General features: G+C 40.5%; 2 protein-coding genes across 18 annotated transcripts in view; one reads left to right on the forward strand and one right to left on the reverse strand.

Moving 5' to 3' along the window:
- Positions 1-20,586, reverse strand: part of git2a (GIT ArfGAP 2a) — a 33,134-nt gene extending 12,548 nt beyond the window's left edge. For 4 of the 16 annotated variants that reach the window (XR_016496526.1, XM_090237095.1, XM_090237096.1 and 1 more), the window contains exons 1-14: positions 18,847-19,436; positions 8,878-9,011; positions 8,641-8,753; positions 8,221-8,326; positions 8,043-8,129; positions 7,585-7,715; positions 7,336-7,430; positions 7,078-7,123; positions 6,455-6,506; positions 6,252-6,324; positions 5,895-5,992; positions 5,491-5,602; positions 5,207-5,346; positions 4,936-5,085 (exon numbers count right to left, since the gene is read on the reverse strand). Coding sequence is in view for 13 of the 16 variants with exons in the window: in XM_090237095.1 (XP_090093221.1) it covers positions 4,936-5,085; positions 5,207-5,346; positions 5,491-5,602; positions 5,895-5,992; positions 6,252-6,324; positions 6,455-6,506; positions 7,078-7,123; positions 7,336-7,430; positions 7,585-7,715; positions 8,043-8,129; positions 8,221-8,326; positions 8,641-8,753; positions 8,878-9,011; positions 18,847-18,898 (1,389 nt within the window). In the remaining 3 variants the exon portion in view is untranslated. Of the gene's footprint in view, positions 1-1,944; positions 2,218-4,935; positions 5,086-5,206; positions 5,347-5,490; positions 5,603-5,894; positions 5,993-6,251; positions 6,325-6,454; positions 6,507-7,077; positions 7,124-7,335; positions 7,431-7,584; positions 7,716-8,042; positions 8,130-8,220; positions 8,327-8,640; positions 8,754-8,877; positions 9,012-18,846; positions 19,475-20,179 lie in introns of those variants that run through there. The other 12 variants (XR_016496525.1, XM_021605416.3, XM_090237090.1 and 9 more) reach the window with 8 other exon arrangements.
- The window catches only part of LOC110525368 (ankyrin repeat domain-containing protein 13A), a 32,043-nt gene continuing 27,759 nt past the window's right edge, over positions 19,139-23,422 (forward strand). For both annotated transcript variants that reach the window (XM_036979499.2, XM_036979500.2), the window contains exon 1: positions 19,139-20,137. In XM_036979499.2, coding sequence (XP_036835394.2) covers positions 20,039-20,137 — 99 coding nt within the window. In that variant the 5' untranslated portion in view covers positions 19,139-20,038. The remainder of the gene's footprint in view (positions 20,138-23,422) is intronic.

Consider the following 23,422-nt stretch of genomic DNA (forward strand, 5'->3'; position numbering starts at 1 on the left):
TCCAATCTGCAGCAACTGCATGATGCCATCACGTCAGCATGGACCAACATCCCTGTGGAACGTTCCAGACACCTTGTAGAATGCCCCAAAGAATTCAGTCTGTTCTGGAGGCAAAGGGGGGTTTGACCTGGTACTAGATGGGTGTACCTAAAATCATCCAGTGAGTGGAGATGTACCAATCCCGGAATGCCTCTCGAAATACCAGAACAGTTTAGTTCAATTACAAAAACACCAAATTCCTTTTGTTTAAAAATGAATTTATACACACCAGGATTTAGAACCATAAATTAATGTTAGTTCAAGGGTTCAAACTTTTTTTTGCCCGCCGACCCCATTTCAGTATAAATAAAGTAATGTAACCAACGGCCAATGTGAATTTTATTTATTTATTGGGGGTATGACAATCTATTGCAAATCAGTCTGACACCATTTTTGACAGTATCTCAAGCTGAAGGTTTGAAGAGACTGAAATGCATCAGAAAGGTAGTTCAGAAGATCATAATGATTTTTTATGGTCTTCTGTGTAGAAAAGAACACCATCATTGATGACGTTCTTCTCCCCCCTTCTGTTTTAGTGCTTGGTCTTGTGCACTTGTTTTAATAAAGATTGTGGGCATTGTAGAGGGAAACAGAAGACATGAGTTTTATCTTTCAGTGACAGGGTCATAATATTTTGTAGCTTAAACAGTTCAAACGGTAGAGCCATATTTGTAGGCAGAAAACAAAAACCGCTCTGTTTATTACAACCACATCTAGCGACTACTGGAGGTTATTGACATAAACCCAGTTCTATCAACCAAGCGTGAGTTTCTCTCACGACCCCATTTCCAAATCACCACATGAGGTCGCGAGCCTAGTTTGGGAAATTCTGTGTTAGTTTGTCATGGAGACATAAAAATAAAAAAAACTCTGAACATTTTTTATGGGATGTTAATGTTTAATGCTTATTTGAAATGAGATACAAACCTTCCAAATATTTCAGATTGAAATTAAAATAACAAGTGTGATTCTGACATCTTTCATATTGTCTGAGACAATGTCTGAACAGAGAGTACTCCAAGGGCCCTGTTCAAATACCTTAAAATGCACCCATCACAGATCTAACACACTAAGATTTCTGAAAGCAATTGAGTGGAAATGTTTTCACATATCTACGCACCTATAGATCTGTGATTATCTTAAAGGGATAGTTCACCCAAATTACAAAATGATACATTAGTTTCCTTACCCTGTAAGCAGTCTATTGACAAGGTATGACAGCAATCCATGCTTTGTTTTGATTTGTTATGGTACCAATATCAGCATTTTTTTTTGCACCATGTTCAAATCTATGAGCTTCACAATCAATTTGAGATTATTTCGGATGATACAGATGTTAATATCGGTACCGTGACTTGAATAGGATTTGTGCCACAAATGCTAACACATTAGCATTTGGAAACAGTGCCAGGGAAACTAAACCAAAGCATGGATTGCTGTCATACATTGTCCATAGACTGCTTATAGGGTAAGAAAACCAATATGTAATTTGGTGAACTATCCCTTTAAAGAAAGGGAGAAGATGGATGCATTCTAAAAGGTCTTGGAACACAGCCTAGGAAACACTGTGGAAACCAACAGCCCAGAGAAGAATCCTATGAGACTGCAGGCATTCAGAGCAGACACAGAGTTGAGACTAGCTGCCTGTGACCTGTGTGCTTGACATTGTATTGGCTGATTATCACTATCAGGTTCAAGATGCCAAATAACAGCTACCAGCAAACACTACAGTACACCAAAGAAAAACAGAAAAATAAATTAAAAGCAGAAAGGAAAACGGAAGATATAAAAAAATATTTAAAAAGGCTGCAGGAAAAGAGAATGAGAAATGGTTGAGGAGACTACAAGAAGATGGAGATGGGAGAGCGAATGGCAAAGGAGGCTGGCTGCGGGATATTTACTTACATGAGGTGGGAGGAAGGGTTGCAGGGTGGGGATACCCTCCTCTGGGTAGGGGGTCTCCCCCTTGGGGAGGTAGGGCTTCAGGCCCGAGCCAGTCTCATAAATAGACATGGACATGGGCCGGCTGGCCCGCGCTGACTGCCGGCGCTTCATGGCCGAGGGGCTGGAGGAAGGAGGGTCAGTGTACTCTGACCCACTGCTGATGGGGACCTGATAGATATGGGTGGTTGGGCCCTGTCGCCTGAGAGACGTGTTCTCGCTTTGCAGAGAATGCAGCTGGAAGAGACGGGTCAGCAAATACACTAAAAGGGCGCTTTTCTTATCAGCAAGCAAGGTGTTTAAGTTTTCTAGCTTTAACGCATGCTTTATTCTCCACGGGGCGAATCCTAACTTTCACTTAAGTTGAATTTCACTTGCCATGAATTGGTGTCAATGGGAGACTAAGTGAAAGTTAAGATTTGCCCCCATTTCTCTACTTCTAAATGGTTGATTTCCGGTGTTGGGAACCGTCAGCATCAATCTGTACTAAGCTAAGTCCAATGTTATAGGCTACTACTTATGTCTTTATAACATGCTAATTAAAATAGTTAATCTTCTTGTTAATCATGTCCCCCCCTGGTGTTACTCATGCTAGGCATTCGAAAAACTCCACTCAAATCACAGCAAGAGAAAGCAGAAAGGGCACCAGGCAAGCCAGGCAGTTCAGATAGCTCCCGTCTCTGTTTGAGATGATTGACAGATAAGATATGAGTACCAGGGACAAAAATTGTGTGCCAGGGATGCCCAGACAGTGGCAGAGAGGCATCCAGAAAATACAAAGACCCTGTTAGATCTTGATAGTCAAAGAGATATGACCCCATCAGTGTTCTCCATCTTGTGCAATTGCATTATCTGGTTCATAGAGTTGGAAAGAGGGCACACCCCCACTTTTCCAATATTGCTCCTGTGACAGCACGAGGAACATCACTGACTGGTTGATTCTGAATGGTCAGATAGCTAGCAACAATGACAAGAATTTGACTTGTGGGGAAACGTAGGTGTCTCATTTCAGCTTGTATCTGGTTAGTGATACCATGTCTTGCTTTTAGGTGTTTTGACTGATATCATGGCTATGCGAATATGGATAGAATTTGCTAGCTAGCTAACCAACAACTGTAACAATGTATTTGCGAGACAACAAGTGCTCATGGTGCAAATGTATTTATGTTTTCAATAAACATTTGGAGAATAAATATAGTTTACATGTTGTCAACAGTCTAAGCCAACCCCATCTGTTTTGCCGCATAGTTGCACACGCATGGGTATTGTTGCTAAACAACCAACCCGTCTACAGTGGGCTTTCAATTTTAAAGTAGTACATTTCTTATTCTTCTACTTCTATGAGATTACTAGTGGTTCATAAACAAAATGAAGAGATGCATACCGCCACCTACCGTGCTGGAGTTTATATAGTCTGAACGGGCATAAACCCAAGTTTGTTGATTTACTGCCACCTGCCGTGCTGGAATGTTTTCTCAGGAGTAAAATTAATTGGCTGATCCCTCCTACTGACCTGGATGGAATTCTGTGATCCAATTGAACCCATAGGAAGTCCCACTCAGTTGACTAGTTTAAAACAGTGTAAGACCTCAATGACGCTGCACATTCCAAAACAGGCTTTTGCAAGTGCGCACTCTATCCAACTCTATGGTCTGGTTGAAATCTAATGCAGGGTGAAGTGTGCCATTTCATTCATAGAGGGCAAGGGGGAAGTTCTCTGACAGCTAAGACAGAGTATCCTATCAGTTAAAACAATGCCAGCCCACATAGCTAAATCACATACTGTACACATCCACCACTGAGGAATCCCAGTTTGGCTTGTACTGTTTGTCCCATAGAACAATAGTATTCACGACCCAGGGCAAAGTGGTTCAAAGCCACGATCCGGAGCCTGTATGGCTGCTGTGGCTACAAAAACAGCTATTCAAAACAGCTCACCACCTTGTAAAGGCATTCCCCATATTTCTAGGGTTTCTCAAATCGGTCCTTTTAAAGGCCGTTTGTCACACCATGTACGCTTTTTAGGTCGACAGGCAGCTGTTGATTGGAGGAAATTATAGTTTGGTCTATTCCAAATCAAGTGGTGGGACTGCTGTTGAGCTGAAACAAACTCCGGATTGTGGGATTTAGTATGATACATTATTGGGGTCATAGAGGTAGGGAAGACTCCAGGTTAGAGCAAAACATTCTGTTAACACCCACTATGCTGAACTCTGGAAGTGACTGTACTCCTGGGCTGTAAATAATATTTACCACAACAGAGGAACAATGGGACCTTTTCGTTTGACAAGGTAAATGTGGCACCTGTGTAAAAGTAAGACCGGTGTGATCTCACACCTTCAAGTGGACAATTCTGATGAGCGACATTTTTTTTTTTAAGTGTAAAAACAAAAACCCTTATTAAAAATGACCGATGCTATGCTTGCCATGTTAGTCACTGTGGGAACGACAAGGGGATGGAAACTCACAGTGCGAGTGATGTCATGCTGATTACTTGAGCATGCCTGTTAGTCATACCATATGAAATAACATGGGTTTTACTGTATCATACACTGTATTCAGGGGAGGAGGGATATGGTTTTCCACAATGCAGTGGCGCAAGAATGCATCTATTTAACACAAGTAAAAAAAATAAAAATAATAATAATAATAATAATAATAAGTCAAGCTATAGAAGCCATTGTCTGAACATGGACTGAAACATGCTGTCCCAAACGGTGGAGCAAGAGGGAGAGTCTTGCCTTGCAGGAGAACCTCCCCAGCAGTCTGGTGGTTACTGGTTAGGACCCTCATAAGAAGGGTGGGGAGGTTACTGCATGGGGGAGGGACCAGAGCTCGGCTGACCAACCACAGTGCCTCCCCGAGTCCAGCCCTCCATCTCATCGGCCAAGAGGCGGACGGACCGGACCGGTGGTGTTAGTGATCTGATTGGTGGATCTCTGCAGTGGGTGGTACCTTTTTCTGCATCAGTCGCAGTTCGCCGCTTAAGTTGCTGTTGACCTTCATCAGCTGCTTGATCTTGGCCTCCGAGGCAGACAGGGCGTGCTTCACCTCCAGGAACTCCTGCACCGTGACAGGTCCGTCTGACAGGTCCGAGTCCAGACTCTGTAGAGGAAAAAGTCAGCGATTGAAAAGCCAGACTGCAGGTGCTCAATTTCAGTTTCCATACAGTCCTGTACTTGAAATCCTTTACTTGGTTTGCGTGCTACGCCATCGCGTTAGTTACCTTGGTCCGGTCCTTGCCCGAGGGTGGCTCCTGATCCGTGTCCTCGTCAGAGGCCACACTGTCGTAGTCCGGCTGGTCATTGTCCAGACCCTCACTGCCGCGCCGGATGCTCACGCTTTTTAGGATAAGTTCAATGTTTTCTGTAAGCACAAAGCAGCAAATGAGAAAATAAATAAAATGGGGCACCTTTCTCATTTCGTCGAAAGAACAATTTTGATTGCATGCGTGTGAGCTATGTGCGTGTGAGAGAGAGGTAGTAGATCCATTATTGTCCAGTACTCTACCTTTGGGACTCGTCGTAGAGTTTCCCAGCTGTCGACGCTTCGCGTCACTTAATATGTCGATGACAAGTGTTGCAAATTCATGTGCATTGAATCTCGCAAGTTTTTGCCGTCCCTGGAGAAAGAAATATTATACATAATGTATCCTTTCCTATTGCATCTGATGACATTTCCTGATGTATTTATTTACTTACTTACTCGTTTGACATCTTACTGCATTGTTAGGACCTGGTAATATAAGCATTTTTCTGCACCCACTATAACGTCTGCTAAACGGTGTACGTGAACAATAAACTTTCATTTGAAACTGAGAGAACCGGTCATATTTAAAGGGAGGGAGAAAAACAGAGGGGAGAATATACAGTTGAAACAAAAGTATCTATATCCACAGTATGCAGCAGGCTTGCCTGGTTTCGTGTTGATGAGTACTCTGGGTTCACAGGAAGGAAAGGCACCACGGTGGTGTCTGTCACCAGCGTGCTGTGGTTCTGTGTTGCCAGCCATACTGTGCAGAACATAGGGGTGTTGCATCAAGGCCATGTTTATTAGGAAACGTAAACAGAAAACTTTTTGCAACAGGAAACAAAAAATGCCTGTTTCTTATTGGACAAGTCAAGGTAGTCCCTCCCAGTTTCAGTCGGTTTTCTTCAGTTTGTTGCCTAATGAACACCATCAAGATGTTTAACTGGACATGGTGGACTAAATGCTAAGAAACATGCACTGATGTTACTCCACATCACTGTCGGTCCCTCAGTGTGTCTTACCTGCATCCGTCTCCCGTCTGTCCACCTCGTCATACACGTCCATCGCCAGCTCCTCAAACAAATGATTACTGAGCTGAAATGAAATTTGTGAGAAATCAAACCAGAACTAGTTCTATGATATGCTTTGGTTACATTATATGCGTCTCTATGCATTATGTACTGTATGATATTACAATCAAAACCTGAATGACTAGAACACTTACAGACTGGAGTTTCTTCTTGGCTGCCTTTGCCAGTTCTGATAAATCTAAACTGCTGTAGATGGGAAAAAAATACATCTGCTTAGCCTCTGATTTAGAATGGGAGGGAAAATGGTCAAATCGCATTATGATCAAATACTTACATGTTCCTTATCCATCAAAAGAGAGCAATACAAAAAGAGAACATGCTTCATTTGAGTTCAAATACCAGAACTATGCTATAATAAGACCAGAAATGTCAGATTTTTCTCAGATATGCATTATTATAACAATAATTTTGTTGTTTTAACTATGAAACAACTGTTTTGGCCTATTTCCTGTCATGCTTGTTACAAAAAGCCACAGAACATGTCCTGGCAGGCCCAAGAGTTGGATTGCACGGTCAAAGAAACAGCTCATGGTTTATTTATTTATTTTTATATATATATATATATATATTTTATCTAAGAATGATCCCCATAAAGTGATATATTTCATTAGTCTGGTCCCAGATCTGTTTAAACTTTTTTGACAAATCCTCTGGTTGCCATTTGGCATGACAACAAACATAGGGGTTGGCTATACAGCACAAACAGTCTGGGACCAGAATAGTATATTATGCATTGACCTACACAATGCTTCCTTACCTGTCGGCCATCTGTGGGACGATGAAGTGTTGGCCATTTTTATGATCTGAAAGCAAGCACGGACATAATATGGATTGTTGTGATCTGAACTCATGGGAGTTACCGTATGTGATGTTGAGTAACCCCCGAGACTAGGCTGCAAACATTGAGTGTGTGTTGATTTAGCAAGCAAAAAACTGCAGCTGACAGAGGTTTGTAAAAATGGACACACAAGGCTTGCACCCTAGCTTGAGAAGGCGAAGGACTCTCGTCACTTACCAGGCTTTCTTCCACAGAGATAGAAAGCCAGTCTGTCGGTAAGTTCATACTGAATCTCCACCAGCCTATCAGCCAGGTCATGGTAGCCAGCTTGCCTGAGAAACACACGAGAGAAACCAGTTATGCCTCTTCTTACCCATAACAGCCAGCCTGGTAGCAAAGCCACACTCTTATTTATGACTTGGATAAAAATAAGTTTAATATTCTGAATGGTGAACTATCCCTTTAAAAGGCTGGATGCTGCAGTACCTTGCATAGTCAATGGGAGTCTTGGCGCTGGTGTCGGGGGCGCCGGGGTCGGCCCCGTAGACTGTCAGCAGCTCGGCCTGAAACACCTGGCCTGCCTTGGCAGCCACATGCAGCGGCGTATTCCCTTTTTCCTGAAGGAAAGGTAAGACACCACCCATACGGGAACAATTAAAACTAGGAAGAAAGAAAGACTTCAACACATAGATAGGGTGTGAGAAAGGGTAAGGGTCTGTTCACACTGCTTGCGGCATAAACACTATGCCACAAAAGGTTAAACCTATGAAAATAATTCCTTTTTGGAATGTTTTTTTTCCACAAGCAGTGTTCTATTAAGTTGCTCTTGTACCTGTGAGCAAAACAGTAATACTGGTAGTAAAAATGTAGTATTAACATGCTGTTAAGGATATGTTTAGAAGCTAGATAGGGGAGAAATGAGATGAGTGATCATAGAGTCTTACTGGGTGAAAGAAGTTGGCCTGGGCTCCCAGAGAGAGTAACCTCAGACATGTCTCCAGGTTACCAGTTCGGACACTGGAGTGAAGTTGCTGAGAGAAAATAAAATCAACATCTATTAGTAAAATATTGCTCATTCAAGCCAAATAAACCTTCATTAGCACAGAGTGGCCGAGATCTCACCTTGCTTAAGTCCTTGGCAGTGAAGCTGTCGTCATCTCGACAAGGCATCCGGTGGACAAACGCCAGCATTTGGTATTTGGCCTTTATGAACTCTGTCTTATTTGGGCTATGGGAATGACAAAAAGAAGAGGGGGTAAACAGCAGAGAAATGGAGTAAAGAGCCTCGTGGGAGGATATCCAGCACTTCAATTTCAAGCAACACTCACTCTTAAGTTCCCAATACCCTTGTCACGCTATCGTGCTGACCCAAACCAGCACTTTGGGGAATGTGTAACCAGGTCAATGCAGTTTAGCATGGTTCGTATCAGCTCAGTAGTGTGAAAAGGGTACTAGTGCAACTGGGCCAAATGTCCCTCCTTCACTTGTGAATAAGTGTACACTCCTGGCTCACTAAGCAGCCATCAAACACTCATGACTCACTGTACTTTGTCCTGAGGGTTGGCCTTGCGTTTCCCACTCATCACAGACGCTGGGTCCAGTAGAGAGTGTTCCCATATCGAATTTGCACTGTTGTTGTATAACATCTGAACCATCTGATTAAAAGACAAAGATATGATCAATTAAACTAAACATACCAACAGCCTGTTCTATCACAAAAGCAGAAAAGGGGATAGCTTTGACCACAGTAAAGGGGTGTGTGTGTGTTGGGGATCTTACCTGTAGCTGTGTAGGAGCCCATGGTGTGTGAGTCAGGTGACGCACTTGGGAGCTGTGTCTGCCCAGACTCCGATGAACACTACAGCACTCGTCGCAGATCAACACGCCCCTGTTCACAGAGGCCCAACGAGGCTCTAAGCATAAAGGAAACAAATACATACCTACAGTAAATACATACATACATACATACATACATACATACATACATACATACATACATACATACATACATACATACATACATACATACATACATACATACATACATACATACATACATACATACATACATACATACATACATACATACATACATACATACATACATACATACATACATACATACATACATACATACATACATACATACATACATACATACATACATACATACATACATACATACATACATACATACATACATACATACATACATACATACATACATACATACATACATACATACATACATACATACATACATACATTACATACATACATACAGTGGGGAGAACAAGTACAGTGCCTTGCGAAAGTATTCGGCCCCCTTGAACTTTGCGACCTTTTGCCACATTTCAGGCTTCAAACATAAAGATATCGAACTGTATTTTTTTGTGAAGAATCAACAAGTGGGACACAATCATGAAGTGGAACGACGTTTATTGGATATTTCAAACTTTTTTAACAAATCAAAAACTGAAAAATTGGGCGTGCAAAATTATTCAGCCCCCTTAAGTTAATACTTTGAAGCGCCACCTTTTGCTGCGATTACAGCTGTAAGTCGCTTGGGGTATGTCTCTATCAGTTTTGCACATCGAGAGACTGACATTTTTCCCATTCCTCCTTGCAAAACAGCTCGAGCTCAGTGAGGTTGGATGGAGAGCATTTGTGAACAGCAGTTTTCAGTTCTTTCCACAGATTCTCGATTGGATTCAGGTCTGGACTTTGACTTGGCCATTCTAACACCTGGATATGTTTATTTTTGAACCATTCCATTGTAGATTTTGCTTTATGTTTTGGATCATTGTCTTGTTGGAAGACAAATCTCCGTCCCAGTCTCAGGACTTTTGCAGACTCCATCAGGTTTTCTTCCAGAATGGTCTTGTATTTGGCTCCATCCATCTTCCCATCAATTTTAACCATCTTCCCTGTCCCTCTTCGCTGCATCTCTGATCAGTCTTCTCCTTGTATGAGCTGAAAGTTTAGAGGGACGGCCAGGTCTTGGTAGATTTGCAGTGGTCTGATACTCCTTCCATTTCAATATTATCGCTTGCACAGTGCTCCTTGGGATGTTTAAAGCTTGGGAAATCTTTTTGTATCCAAATCCGGCTTTAAACTTCTTCACAACAGTATCTCGGACCTGCCTGGTGTGTTCCTTGTTCTTCATGATGCTCTCTGCGCTTTTAACGGACCTCTGAGACTATCACAGTGCAGGTGCATTTATACGGAGACTTGATTACACACAGGTGGATTGTATTTATCATCATTAGTCATTTAGGTCAACAATGGATCATTCAGAGATCCTCACTGAACTTCTGGAGAGAGTTTGCTGCACTGAAAGTAAAGGGGCTGAATAATTTTGCACGCCCAATTTTTCAGTTTTTGATTTGTTAAAAAAGTTTGAAATATGCAATAAACGTCATTCCACTTCATGATTGTGTCCCACTTGTTGTTGATTCTTCACAAAAAAATACAGTTTTATATCTTTATGTTTGAAGCCTGAAATGTGGCAAAAGGTCGCAAAGTTCAAGGGGGCCGAATACTTTCGCAAGGCACTGTATTTGATACACTGCCGATTTTGCAGGTTTTCCTACTTACAAAGCATGTAGAGATCTGTAATTTTTATCATAGGTACACTTCAACTGTGAGAGACGGAATCTAAAGCAAAAACCCAGAAAATCACATTGTATGATTTTAAGTAATTAATTTGCATTTTATTGGATGACATAAGTATTTGATCACCTACCATCCAGTAAGAATTCCGGCTCTCACAGACCTGTTAGTTTTTCTTTAAGAAGCCCTCCTGTTCTCCACTCATTACCTGTATTAATTGCACCTGTCCACACATTCAATCAAACAGACTACAACCTCTCCACAATGGCCAAGACCAGAGGGCTGTGTAAGGACATCAGGGATAAAATTGTAGACCTGCACAAGGCTGGGATGGGCTACAGGACAATAGGCAAGCAGCTTGGTGAGAAGGCAACAACTGTTTGCACAATTATTAGAAATTGCTGAAGTTCAAGATGACGGTCAATCACCCTCGGTCTGGGGCTCCATGCAAGATCTCACCTCGTGGGGCATCAATGATCATGAGGAAGGTGAGGGATCAGCCCAGAACTACACGGCAGGACCTGGTCAATGACCTGAAGAGAGCTGGGACCACAGTCTCAAAGAAAACCATTAGTAACACACTACGCCGTCATGGATTAAAATCCTGCAGTGCACGCAAGGTCCCCCTGCTCAAACCAGCGCATGTCCAGGCCCGTCTGAAGTTTGCCAATGACCATCTGGATGATCCAGAGGAGGAATGGGAGAAGGTCATGTGGTCTGATGAGACAAAAATAGAGCTTTTTGGTCTAAACTCCACTCGACGTGTTTGGAGGAGGAAGAAGGATGAGTACAACCCCAAGAACACAATCCCAACCGTGATGCATGGAGGTGGAAACATCATTCTTTGGGGATGCTTTTCTGCAAAGAGGACAGGATGACTGCACCATATTGAGGGGAGGATGGATGGGGCCATGTATCGCCAGATCTTGGCCAACAACCTCTTTCCCTCAGTAAGAGCATTGAAGATGGGTCGTGGCTGGGTCTTCCAGCATGACAACGACCCGAAACACACAGCCAGGGCAACTAAGGAGTGGCTCCGTAAGAAGCATCTCAAGGTCCTGGAGTGGCCTAGCCAGTCTCCAGACCTGAACCCAATAGAACATCTTTGGAGGGAGCTGAAAGTCCGTATTGCCCAGCGACAGCCCCGAAACCTGAAGGATCTGGAGAAGGTCTGTATGGAGGAGTGGGCCAAAATCCCTGCTGTAGTGTGTGCAAACCTGGTCAAGAACTACAGGAAACGTATGATCTCTGTAATTGCAAACAAAGGTTTCTGTACCAAATATTAAATTCTGCTTTTCTGACGTATCAAATACTTATGTCAGGCAATAAAATGCAAATTAATTACTTAAAAATCATACAATGTGATTTTCTGGATTTTTGATTAAGTCTCTCACAGTTGAAGTGTACCTATGATAAAAATTACAAACCTCTAGATGCTTTGTAAGCAGGAAAACCTGCAAAATAGACAGTGTATCAAATACTTGTTCTCTCCACTGTACATACATACATACACACACACACACACCTGAATATTTCACCAACTCAATTGCAAAGCCTCATTTGGCTTTTGTTCATTCATTTGTAGTTGAATACACTGAGAAGGACCTGTGGGTGAAAATGCACTGACACAGTGCTTGTCTGATTCTCATCCTAGCCTACAGCTTAATGATCACTCATTACAACTGCCACTTTTCATATCATCTAGAGGCTACATCAGCAGTCACTGTTTGAAATCAATCAAGCCAACACTTACACGGCTTTCCTTGGTTACTGGCACCTTCCTCATGACTGGGCTTTTCCATTGCTCCCCTCACATTCATTATTCAAATCTCTGGCATGCTGCCTTTGGCAGCCAGGCCACTTCACTTCTCACTCAGCTGCAAACTCACTCTGGCCCCAGCCTCTCCATTCTCGTGGCATCCCAGTTGGGCTACACTGACAAGACAGCCGGCCCAGATACACCCTTGGAATCTATATGCCTGAACTGATCCTGCCTGAACGGATCCTGCCTGTAGATAAAGGAAACCCTATTGAGGCTAACATGGAGACAACTTCAGGGCACATTATTCTGATAGCACTAACTTCTATTGACAGACTTTTTTCAAAGCTGTCACATAATTACAATGCAAGTCATATAAGAAATAGCAAATAGCTCCTACAGGCTAAACTGTCCGTTTAGGTAGTGAAGTCATGCAGAGCGCAAAGTGGAAGTTGAACCACATGTCCTCTTTCACTAGCTAACGTCCGTCTAAACAGCCACAAAATATGTGCACATTACAGGATTGTGCACTCCACCGAGCAACGTCTTGGGATGGTAGTCTCATTCTAGGCTCATGATGGGGGTGAGCATGAGAGATTCATCATAGATCACGCAGACCTTCAAAGAGAACCACTAACTGCAGAGAGAACTGAAACTTATTTGAACTTGCACACCGTGCTGCTGGTAAAGTAACAGCAAACACCCAGAGAGAGGAAGGGACAGGCCTACTGAGACAGACTGTATACAAACCATGGAGCAAGACATCATTCACTTTCAGTCTCATCAAAACACAACAACGGCAGTATTAAGGGATGTTAGATTTCTGTATTTTCAGCAGCAGTCTCTTCCCTAGTTTAATTTCAAGGTGTGATGCAAATGACTCCAAAACATAGGCTAATCTGGACCCACTTTGTCAATTGAAACCAACAGGCCAGCTCTTAAGGCAGGGGGCAACAGATGTACCATGAGGACTGCCTTAATGCCCCTGACCTGCATTCTCCTCACCATGTGACCCGATAAGCACAAGGAGAGAAGTGATCTGCTGATCATTATTTCCAGTCAGAGAATGCTCAGTTTTCAACAACTGAGCCCTGGAGTCAGAACTAAGTAGGCTAGGCTGTTTTCTTCTAAACCCCCGTTTATAATGTTTGAGTTGGTTGAGACTTGAGTAGATGTTCACGCCCCCTGGGTAACTTGCTCTTTCACTTCAAAATAGATATATGCAGAACCTTCAGTCAAGAATTCTGTCGAGTACTGCAATGAATGTCTAAATACAGTATCGGTGTCGACAGTGTGTTAGCTTAAACACTATGTGGCATTTCATTGAGATGCATGCTGCTAGCTCATGTTACTGACCAACTTACAATTACTCACTATTGGACAGGAGCGTCATAACATCTAAAATGACTACATTTCACTGACAAACTTACCAACATATAGGTTAACTAACAAACAAAATTGCAACTCATCAGAGAAGCAAATTGCAAAACTGGTCGACTGGGTGACTGCCACTCTGAAATGATGAGTGGCAGTGGGGTTGTCACGTCTCTCTGGCGACAGCTGAAATGTGTGTTGGGGCTGCAGACCAGTCAGGCTCCTGCACCTGGTGTACCGTTCTGCGTCTCTTCCTCTTCCTGCTCAGTGAGATCTGGGTGCTGAGAAGCCCACCCTTTCGTCAACAAGTGTAAAGTGCTGCTAAATTAAAACGCACGTCTGTACCCGCTAAAAATATTCAGACCCCAACAACAACTGGTAACAGCCCCACAGAGGGGCAGTCCAGGCCAACTGGTGTCAGGAGGGAGGGACATAGACACATTTTTAGTAGGACTGTCAGGGAACGGGATATAGGAAAATGCCGAAATGGATATAATGAAGTACAATGAGTGGTAAGATACATTGGGTATGGGCTAGCCTACTTCAGAATGGCTCTAGGCTACTACAGGGCAATTCCACAATAAGAGAATGATACTTAGACTCCGATTTGTCACTTTAAAATGTGTGTCAAACAAAAATCAATGGTTGCAAAGTTAAACAAACCGTACAACTTTCCACATGCACAACTTTGAACAATTTCAACTGAACATTTTATAAAAACAGATTTCCTTGAAGAATAGTGTAGGTACACGGTCTCAGCATAATTCTGTTACTGTAGAATTGCCCTACAGCTTAACCATCGTTCCCAAGTTTAATTGCAAGAGAGTGCCGGCTGGAGGACGAGATTACATACAGCTAGGCCTACTTATTGTCACAATAAATTAGGCTAGGCCTATTTACTAAGTAGGCTTTTCAATATTATTCTAACCAAGTAGCATTCTTCTTTTAACTTGGCACATCAACAACTGACAAAATGACAATAGAAAGCCCCATCTACCACTATTTGTTTGAGAAACAAGTGCACATGCTTTAAGCCTAAACAGATTTAAAACTCTGTGAGAGAGTCTAATGTGTACTATGTACTGATAGAAGAACTTAAATCAGCAGTGGAGGATGAGGCACAATAAAGATGTGGAACATTTTATACAAAATCAAATACAATAGCAACAATTGTCACTGCATCCTCAGCAACTAGTTAATTCAGTCAACATCCTGTTTTTCTTCCTATGTTAATTGGACAACATCATTCCAGTACGAAACGGACTAAACATTATCCAAAACGGCCCCTCACGACGCAGCACTGAAGCCATTAGACTCTCTCACAGAGAAACAGCATGGTACATGTTTTCTACCCATTTCGGATGAGCTCTAAGGGTGTTTTCACATATAGTCCTCCAAAATAACAGATCTCAGTCCTCTTTAAAAGAGAACTCTGGAGTAAAAAAAAAAAAAAAGAAGCAAAAATAACTTAGTTATCGTTGTATTCACACTGCCCATGCCATTGAATGAGGACTCAACTCTTCTGCCAGTTCACTTCACCCATTTTGTGGTCTCAGTCCTCTTTGCATTCACATTGCTACATTCAGAAAGGAACCAAGATCATTTTACAACATTCACTCAATGCACTCTGGGTTTTCACAAACTGCAGGACAAGCCATTCCATCAGAACATGTTATCGGACATCTAGACACCTACTTACATTTTGGAAGTTAATAGATTGCATTTGGTTAAAATCTGACATAATAATTGTAATCAGAAGATACCAATAATATTTACATTTTGATAGTAACAAAATAAAATAGGCCTATCAGAAGAATAACTGCAGATTAAATAATGCTGTAATTGAAAATTGTACACCCAATGTAGACTACTGCCCCTAAAATAGAATTCAGCTAGAATTGATTTTGTACCCAATGTTATGATTCTCACCAAATATGTTGTCGTCCTCACACTATTCAAACCCCACAATCCAATAAACAATTTATGAAGCTCTCTTAGCCGATAGAACAAATATTGAAAACAATTAATCTGAACTGAAAACACTACAAATATTTTTTTTATTTCTGTGCATCCAAAAATGGCACACATTTTTTTTCCACGAACCTGCACATCTTCTCTTGTTTGAGGAACCAATGTGAGGGGTTATGGCAGGGGAAACGGTGTTGCATTGCGGAGCGGTGTGTTCACATTGCCCTAAAAAAGGAAACCGGACCACTAAATTCAAGCGAACTAAACTCAGACCACCTCTCAAGATGGTCTCAGTTCAGTTTGCTTTGTGGCCTCTTTTGAGGGATCTGAGTTCCTTTAGAGTGCTCACACACTGCACAGAAAATTAATAGAACTGCACTGAGTTCACAAAAATGATCTGAAAGGGACCAAGTGTGAAAGCACCCTAAATTGTTAGGATATTGTAATTATTCTATAAGATAACAATGTATGTATGGTATTTGTAATGGATTGTTTTGTTTACTAACCACTGATAAAGAGAGCCTCTGAGTGAAGTGACAACACCATCAATCTTAATTTTTAAAATAAAAATGTCACCTTTATTTATCTAGGCAAGCCAGTTAAGAACAAATTCATATTTACAATGACGGCATACATCGGCCAAAACCTGACGATGCTGGGCCAACTGTGCGCCGCCCTATGGGACTCACAAACACAGCAGGTTGTTATACAACCTTGTAATCTCAGGTTGACAGTTGGTTCATTTCCCCCAAAATGAACAGCAGAGATTGTAACTATAGGACCCAACCAGTTCAGATGTGGAAGAAGCGCGCACCTGGTCTGATCTTCTACTCATCATCATGAGTTGACAACTTAAAAAAGGTACTCAGCAATATGACTTAAATGCAGAAAATAAACAGCATAGTGTGTCAACTTCCACAACTGAGTTGAAGCTCAACTTCTCCTCTGTGTTGGTCCCGTGGCTACCACGCTGTAACAGCACGTGTGTGAGTGAAGTCTTGTATCTCGCTCAGCTCAATAACTGCAGTGCTGCTTGTGACAACATCCTTTTGTGGAGTCTACCTTTAAGTTGTCAAAACTCATTCCGGAAAGGCAATAAAAACAGAAGCGCCTCTATCCAGGGTTTCCCTAACTCGGTCCTGGCCCCCCCCCCATATTTTTTTTTCCCCCCTAGCACTACACAGCTGATTAAAATACTCAAAGATTGATGAGTTGGTTATTTGAATTAGCTCTGGGGGGGCCCAGAACAGAGTTTGGGGAACCCTACCCTAGGGTAGTGGAATCTAAAACCATGACCACAGGGAAATCTTATCCTTTGTCATGATTCTTCAGAAATCTGCAGCCAGCCAGACACAGACACTAAACACCCACAGTCAGTGGTGTATTCATTATGTGAAACACAAACAGAAATTGCTTGCAACAAAAACTAGTTTCTATTGGTCAGATTCATAAAGGTCCTTCCCCGTTTGGTTCCTAGAGTAAACAGTTTCGGTATTTTGCAATACACAAAACATTTTGCAACGGAATCCACGTAATGAATAAACCCCTGGTGTTCAAAAAAGGCCATGGTGAACACAACTACACCACATTGTAACAGTATATTCTGATATTTGATAGTAGAGACACTTGTTGTGTGTGTATGCCATGTCATACACTTACAGCTGAAGTCGGAAGTTTACATACACCTTAGCCAAATACATTTAAACTCAGTTCATTACAATTCCTGACATTTAAGCCAAGTAAAAATTCCCTGTCTTAGGTCAGTTAGGATCACCACTTTATTAAGACTGAAATGTCAGAATAATAGTAGAGAGAATGATTTATTTCAGCTTTTTTTATTTTTTTATTTTAAGAACAAATTCTTATTATCAATGATGGCCTAGGAACAGTGGGTTAACTGCCTGTTCAAGGGCAGAACGACAGATTTGTACCTTGTCAGCTCGGGGATTTAAACTTGCAACCTTCCGGTTACTAGTCCAACGCTCTAACCACTAGGCTAACCACTTTTTTCTGAGGTCTTGGCTGATTTCTTTTGATTTTCTCATGATGTCAAGCAAAGAGTTTGAAGGTAGGCCTTGAAATACATCCACAGGTATACCTCTAAATGACTCAAATTATGTCAATTGGCCGATCAGAAGCTTCTAAAGCCATGAATCCTTTCTGGAATTTTCCAAGCTGTTTAAAGGCACAGTCAACTTAGTGTATGTAAACTTCTGACCCACTGGAATTGTGACACAGCGAATTATAAGTGAAATAATCTGTCTGTAAACAATAGTTGAAAAATTATGTGTGTCATGCTCAAGGTAGATGTCCTAACAAACTTGCCAAATCTATAGTTTGTTAACAAAGACATTTGTAGAGTGGTTCTAAAACGAGTTTTAATGACTCCAACCTAAGTGTATGTACACTTCCAACTTAAACTGTACCTTGGCAGATTATTTAAAAAAAGTGTATATTCAAATGTACACAGACTAAAGAGACAATGGTCTGTGAGACACTTAAAACTTCAACTGATAATCACATCAAATACATTGTTATTGCAGCAACACTTTGATAGGAATTTGATCCTTTGATCCTCTTTGAAATGATTATGCCTGTAAAATAAATAAAAAAACATTGCATTGGAATAACCACACCATGATGACATCATGCAAAAACTGGCATGACTCATGCACGGACTCAGGAGATGGCTCTGTGCATTATTGTACATCCAATGAACCAGCAGTAACTACATGTTACACTGTAGTTGACAACGTTGGCTACATAGGGGAAGACACTGCTTGTAACAAAACTGAAGGCCACAGCTGCCAACAACTCAACTGTCCTAGGTACCTAGTTTATCTAACCTAATATCACGCTTAATTTGAGCTCATATACGTGCTAGCTACATAAACCAACAAATCAGTCTATGTAACTTGTTATAGCGAAATCTATTAGCCATATTAATACTTGACAGGTATTCTGCCTGGATTATGTATGGTTTGGCTAACCACAGCTAGCTACTCACATTTGATCAGTAACGTTAAGTGACTTACCTGGCACACTGCAATCCGCGCATAGCTCACTATTCCTTAATCGTTTAGACATCCTTGCAGAGATACAAATGTCAATGAAATCGGTGAATCTGTTTATTTACTCATAAAAAAAAAATACAGATCAGTTTGGCAAGGAGCAAATAGGAAGTACAAAGAAGATCTGGTTCCTCTATTTAGTTTCTTGCTCCAACAACGCTACCGTACCACTAAATTAATTATGTTAGCAGCTTGCACACAACAAGCAGCTGCGATTGTCACGACGGAAACTCTCTTGCCACTAGTCTGTAACAGCCAGAGAGGTAGAGGCGAGATGCTCTTTGCGTTAGCCGAGCCAGCTCGTCAAAGTCACTCTGGAATTACGAAATATATCCAACGTGGACAGCAGCAATACACTACGTAAAAATTATGTCTAATTCGGTGGCTGACAGAACGCAAACCGCTAGTGGATGGTGTAGCTACGGGGTGAACTACCTGTGCATAATGTAAAATGGTCAGCCAAACGACTAGCTAGGTAGCTAGCTACTGACATCACTTTAATTAAACAAATTGAGCAAACTAGCCAGCCGTCTGCCAGATATGTGCGCTAGCATAAGAAGGCTAACGAGTTGTTGTTGTGTGAAAGGGATGTGACGTCTATGGTAAACGAGATTGGGGGAATTGTGTAATTCATTTGCAGTTTAATTACGCAACATGCAATATTAAAGCATATTTCTATATTTACCATACTAAATCAAATTATATTTACGAAAAATTATTTGGCACAAATGAGTAAAGACCTGCTTGCCCTGTGCATAGCGTAAATGGTTACGTCCTTGCTTGGAACAATCCATTTTTAAAGAAGGGTACTATATTATTAGTAAATATTGAACTTAACTTTTTTTTTTTTCAGAAATATATACCTGTACTTATATTTATTCTGAAAAATAGTTAAATATTGGTATTTATCCTCTGCCAAAATTGGTTTGTAGAACAAAGTTTATTTCAAACACCCCTATCACAATAGTCTCAACTTGACACTTCCTTGTTTTTCGAAAGTTTTATTTTGTAGAAGTTGGCTAGCAAAATTTGACATGAATCATGACGGAATATGGAGATGACTTGATTCATATTTCTTCAACTTGAACGTTTAGCTTAGGTTGTCCATGGCTGTAAATATACGCTAGCTACATTTAGAAGTTCGAAGTAGGGGAAGATGTTATCCGCGGTCAACGAAGATTTTAGGATGAAGTTTCCACTACATTCATTGGTCTGGGAAAATGATTACAGGAATTTGGAAAACGAGTCAACAAAGGTATGTCAACATATGGACACTGAGCTAGCTACAACTACTCACCTTTTTCTAGCTACATCTCTATCTGCTTCAAAATGGCTGAAACCAGCGTTAGCTACTTGGCTAACTTCTTGCTAGGTACCGGCGTTAGCTGCTTGGCCTGACATGCATAACCATACAATTTGACTGGTCTAATTCCAATTATATCCGTTCACAGATTGCCATGTTGCAACAATGATCGAGATGATACACGTGTATTTTAACATCACTAACTAGTCAGCCTTCTAGCGAATACTTTGCATGGGCTATTAACTGGTGTTCGACACGACACCAGGGGTGTGTTCATTAGTCGCAGACCGTTGCCGGAAACCGTTTAATTTAGGATCCAAAGATTATGGAAATACTGACAAGATACATGTCTCTCCGCACTAACAATCGGAGTCGTTGTCCACAAAGCGGCACGGTGGGCTGTCTGTCTCTCCTTTATTTGGATTGGTGGATACATCTCATTATTGTAATCTGTTTTTGAATATTCGATGGGGTTGTTGACGTCAACTGCCTGTATTGAATGGAGAGAGATGCTATGCTACAGGGAGTTACCGGCTTTCTTAAAGCAAGGTGTAATATCTTTGATTCCCGACGCTAATAAGGATAGACTTTATATAGACAACTGGAGGCCCATAGCTTTTCAATAATGATGAAAAATGATTTGTATTTGCTAAGAGGATGAAACAAGGCTTATATCATATAATTGATGAAGAACAATCTGGTTTTATGCATGGTCGACACATTAGTCATAACATCAGGTTGATCTTAGATATGATTGACTATAATGACCTCATCCTTGATGATAGTTTTCTTATGTTTGTTGATTTTTATAAAGCCTTTGACACTGTAGAACATTAGTTTATGTTCAAAGCAATAACTTTTTTGCGGTTTGGTAACTTTTTTTTAAAGCACTCCCAACTTTATATAGTGCTTGTACTAGCTCTGTGAAATTAGCTCACGGGACATCCCGTGGCATTAGGCAGGGCTGCCCAATTAGTCAATTTTTTTTATTGGTTACTCAAATTATGGCTCTTCATATCAAGAAAGGGACTTTTCAAGGTGTTTCAGCACTTGGCAAGGAATTTAAACTATGTCAACTGGCTGATGATACCACCATATTTTCGAGAGACAGGAATGAGGTTTCTAAAGCAGTTTCCTGTATTGAAGACTATTCCATAGTTTCAGGTTTGAAAATTAATATCAATAAATCAGTCTTATTTCCACTCAAGGACTGTGTTTTACAGGAAGTATATGGTATCCCAATTAAAGATAAGGTGACTTATCTTGTAATTGTTGTATGCAAGGATGAAAAACAAAGGAGTGAATTAAACTTTAACCCCATTATTGAGAAAACAAAGAAGAAATTGAACCTCTGGATAATGAGAGATATGTCATTATATGGTCGGGTTTTATTGTCCAAAGCTAAAGGTTAACGGTTTATGTCTTGTTATCACTTGACTTACCCCCTAAAATTGTGAAGGACTGAGAAGATTGTTTTATAATTTTATTTGGAGGAACAAGCCTCACTATCTACGGAAAGATATTCTCAGTATTACCCAAGAACAAGGAGGTCTTGAGGTTTTATATTTCAATACTCTAAATAATACTTTTAAAATAAATTGGAATCTGAAGTATATTAAGAACCAGAACAGTATTTGGAATGTTTTCCCTAAGTATTTATTTGACTCTGTTGTTGGTTTAGAATTTCTGTTTTGGTGTAATTTTGATGTTGATAAAATCCCAGTAAAATTGGCCAAATTCCATAAGGAGACACTTTTAGCTTGGATGTTAGCATATAAACATAATTATTCCCCTCACAGATACTTTCTATGGAACAACAATGATATACGATTTAAAAACAAGTCATTTTTTTCTAAACTGGTTTGAGAATACAATTATTTTGGTTGGTCAGTTACTGAATGAGGATGGATATCTACTCTCATATGGGGAATTTCTTGATAAGTTTCGAATTCCAATAACCCCAAAATAATATGCATTTGTTTTTAATGCAATTCCAAGGGGTGTTGTATTTTATTTTATTTTTCATTCCTCTGTGTTTGATGTAAGTAACAGATTTACATTCAAATATATTCATTTTCAATATTAACATCCTCAAAGGTAAATGTAGTAATAAACAGATTAGGAATATTGTTTGTGATACTACAATTCCCTCAGCAAGATTTTTTGGTTGAATGTCTATGGTGATATACAATGGGGGAAAGCATGGAAAATTGCTAACAAATATTGTATCAGTAACAAGGTAAAGGACGTTTCATTTATAATATTACATAGAATTTATCCTGTGGAACATGTTTTGGAAAGATTCAAGCTGAATATTGACTATAATTGTGATTTCTGTGGAATGGAGAAGGAGACCATTTTTCATTATTTTTTTGCCTGTATTTATAGTATAATTTTTGTGATTGACATATAGAACTTTCTTACAAAGAAAACAGGACCAGTTATTAAATTGAATGGTTTTGATATAATTTACTTCAAAAATTCTGACATTGATAAAGATGTAGCATGATTCATTCAACTGCTAATAATAATAGGTCCGTTTCATATTCACAAATGGTCTATTTCAAAACTTAACTTTTTTCACTTTATAAATGTATTTAAACAATATGGCACTAGTCAACTAAAATGAAAAACAAAAAGGCAATTCTAACCTGTTGTATTTTTAATGAATATGATTTGTTTGTTTAGGATTCCTGGCAATGTAAATAGTTTATGTATGCTTGTTTGCATGTGACTATTCCTCTTTTGTTAATAACAAATAAAAATAATAAATGAATGAAAAGCTATGCTGATACCTGATGCTATAAATATGCATAGCCATCTCGAGACAACTCCGCTAGTGTTTTTCTTCTCAAATTTGCCAGGATGTCATGTGCCCCACTTTTTATTTAACCTTTATTTAACTAGGCATGTCAGTTAAGAACAAATTGTTATCTACAATGATGGCCTAGCCCGGCCAAACCCTCCCCTGGACGACCCTGGGCCAATTGTGCGCCATGGAGTGGCCCACTGGCTTAGATCGCTGCGCCACTCGGTCCCACTTATATCGGTACAGTCGTAAAAACATAATCATTACGAAACTTCTATTAGATCAAATAAACATCACATAGCAATTAAACCATCATTTTTTTGTTGACCAAATTCGACACTCTCTCATTGACATTCATACAAAACGTATTGCTTGGATGGCAAAAGAATGGAAAAAAAGCCACCTGCTGGAAGGAGACAGATTTTCTG

This window comes from Oncorhynchus mykiss, chromosome 6 (assembly GCF_057628025.1).
Source record: "Oncorhynchus mykiss isolate SJ-2025 chromosome 6, ASM5762802v1, whole genome shotgun sequence".
Lineage (NCBI taxonomy): Eukaryota > Metazoa > Chordata > Actinopteri > Salmoniformes > Salmonidae > Oncorhynchus > Oncorhynchus mykiss.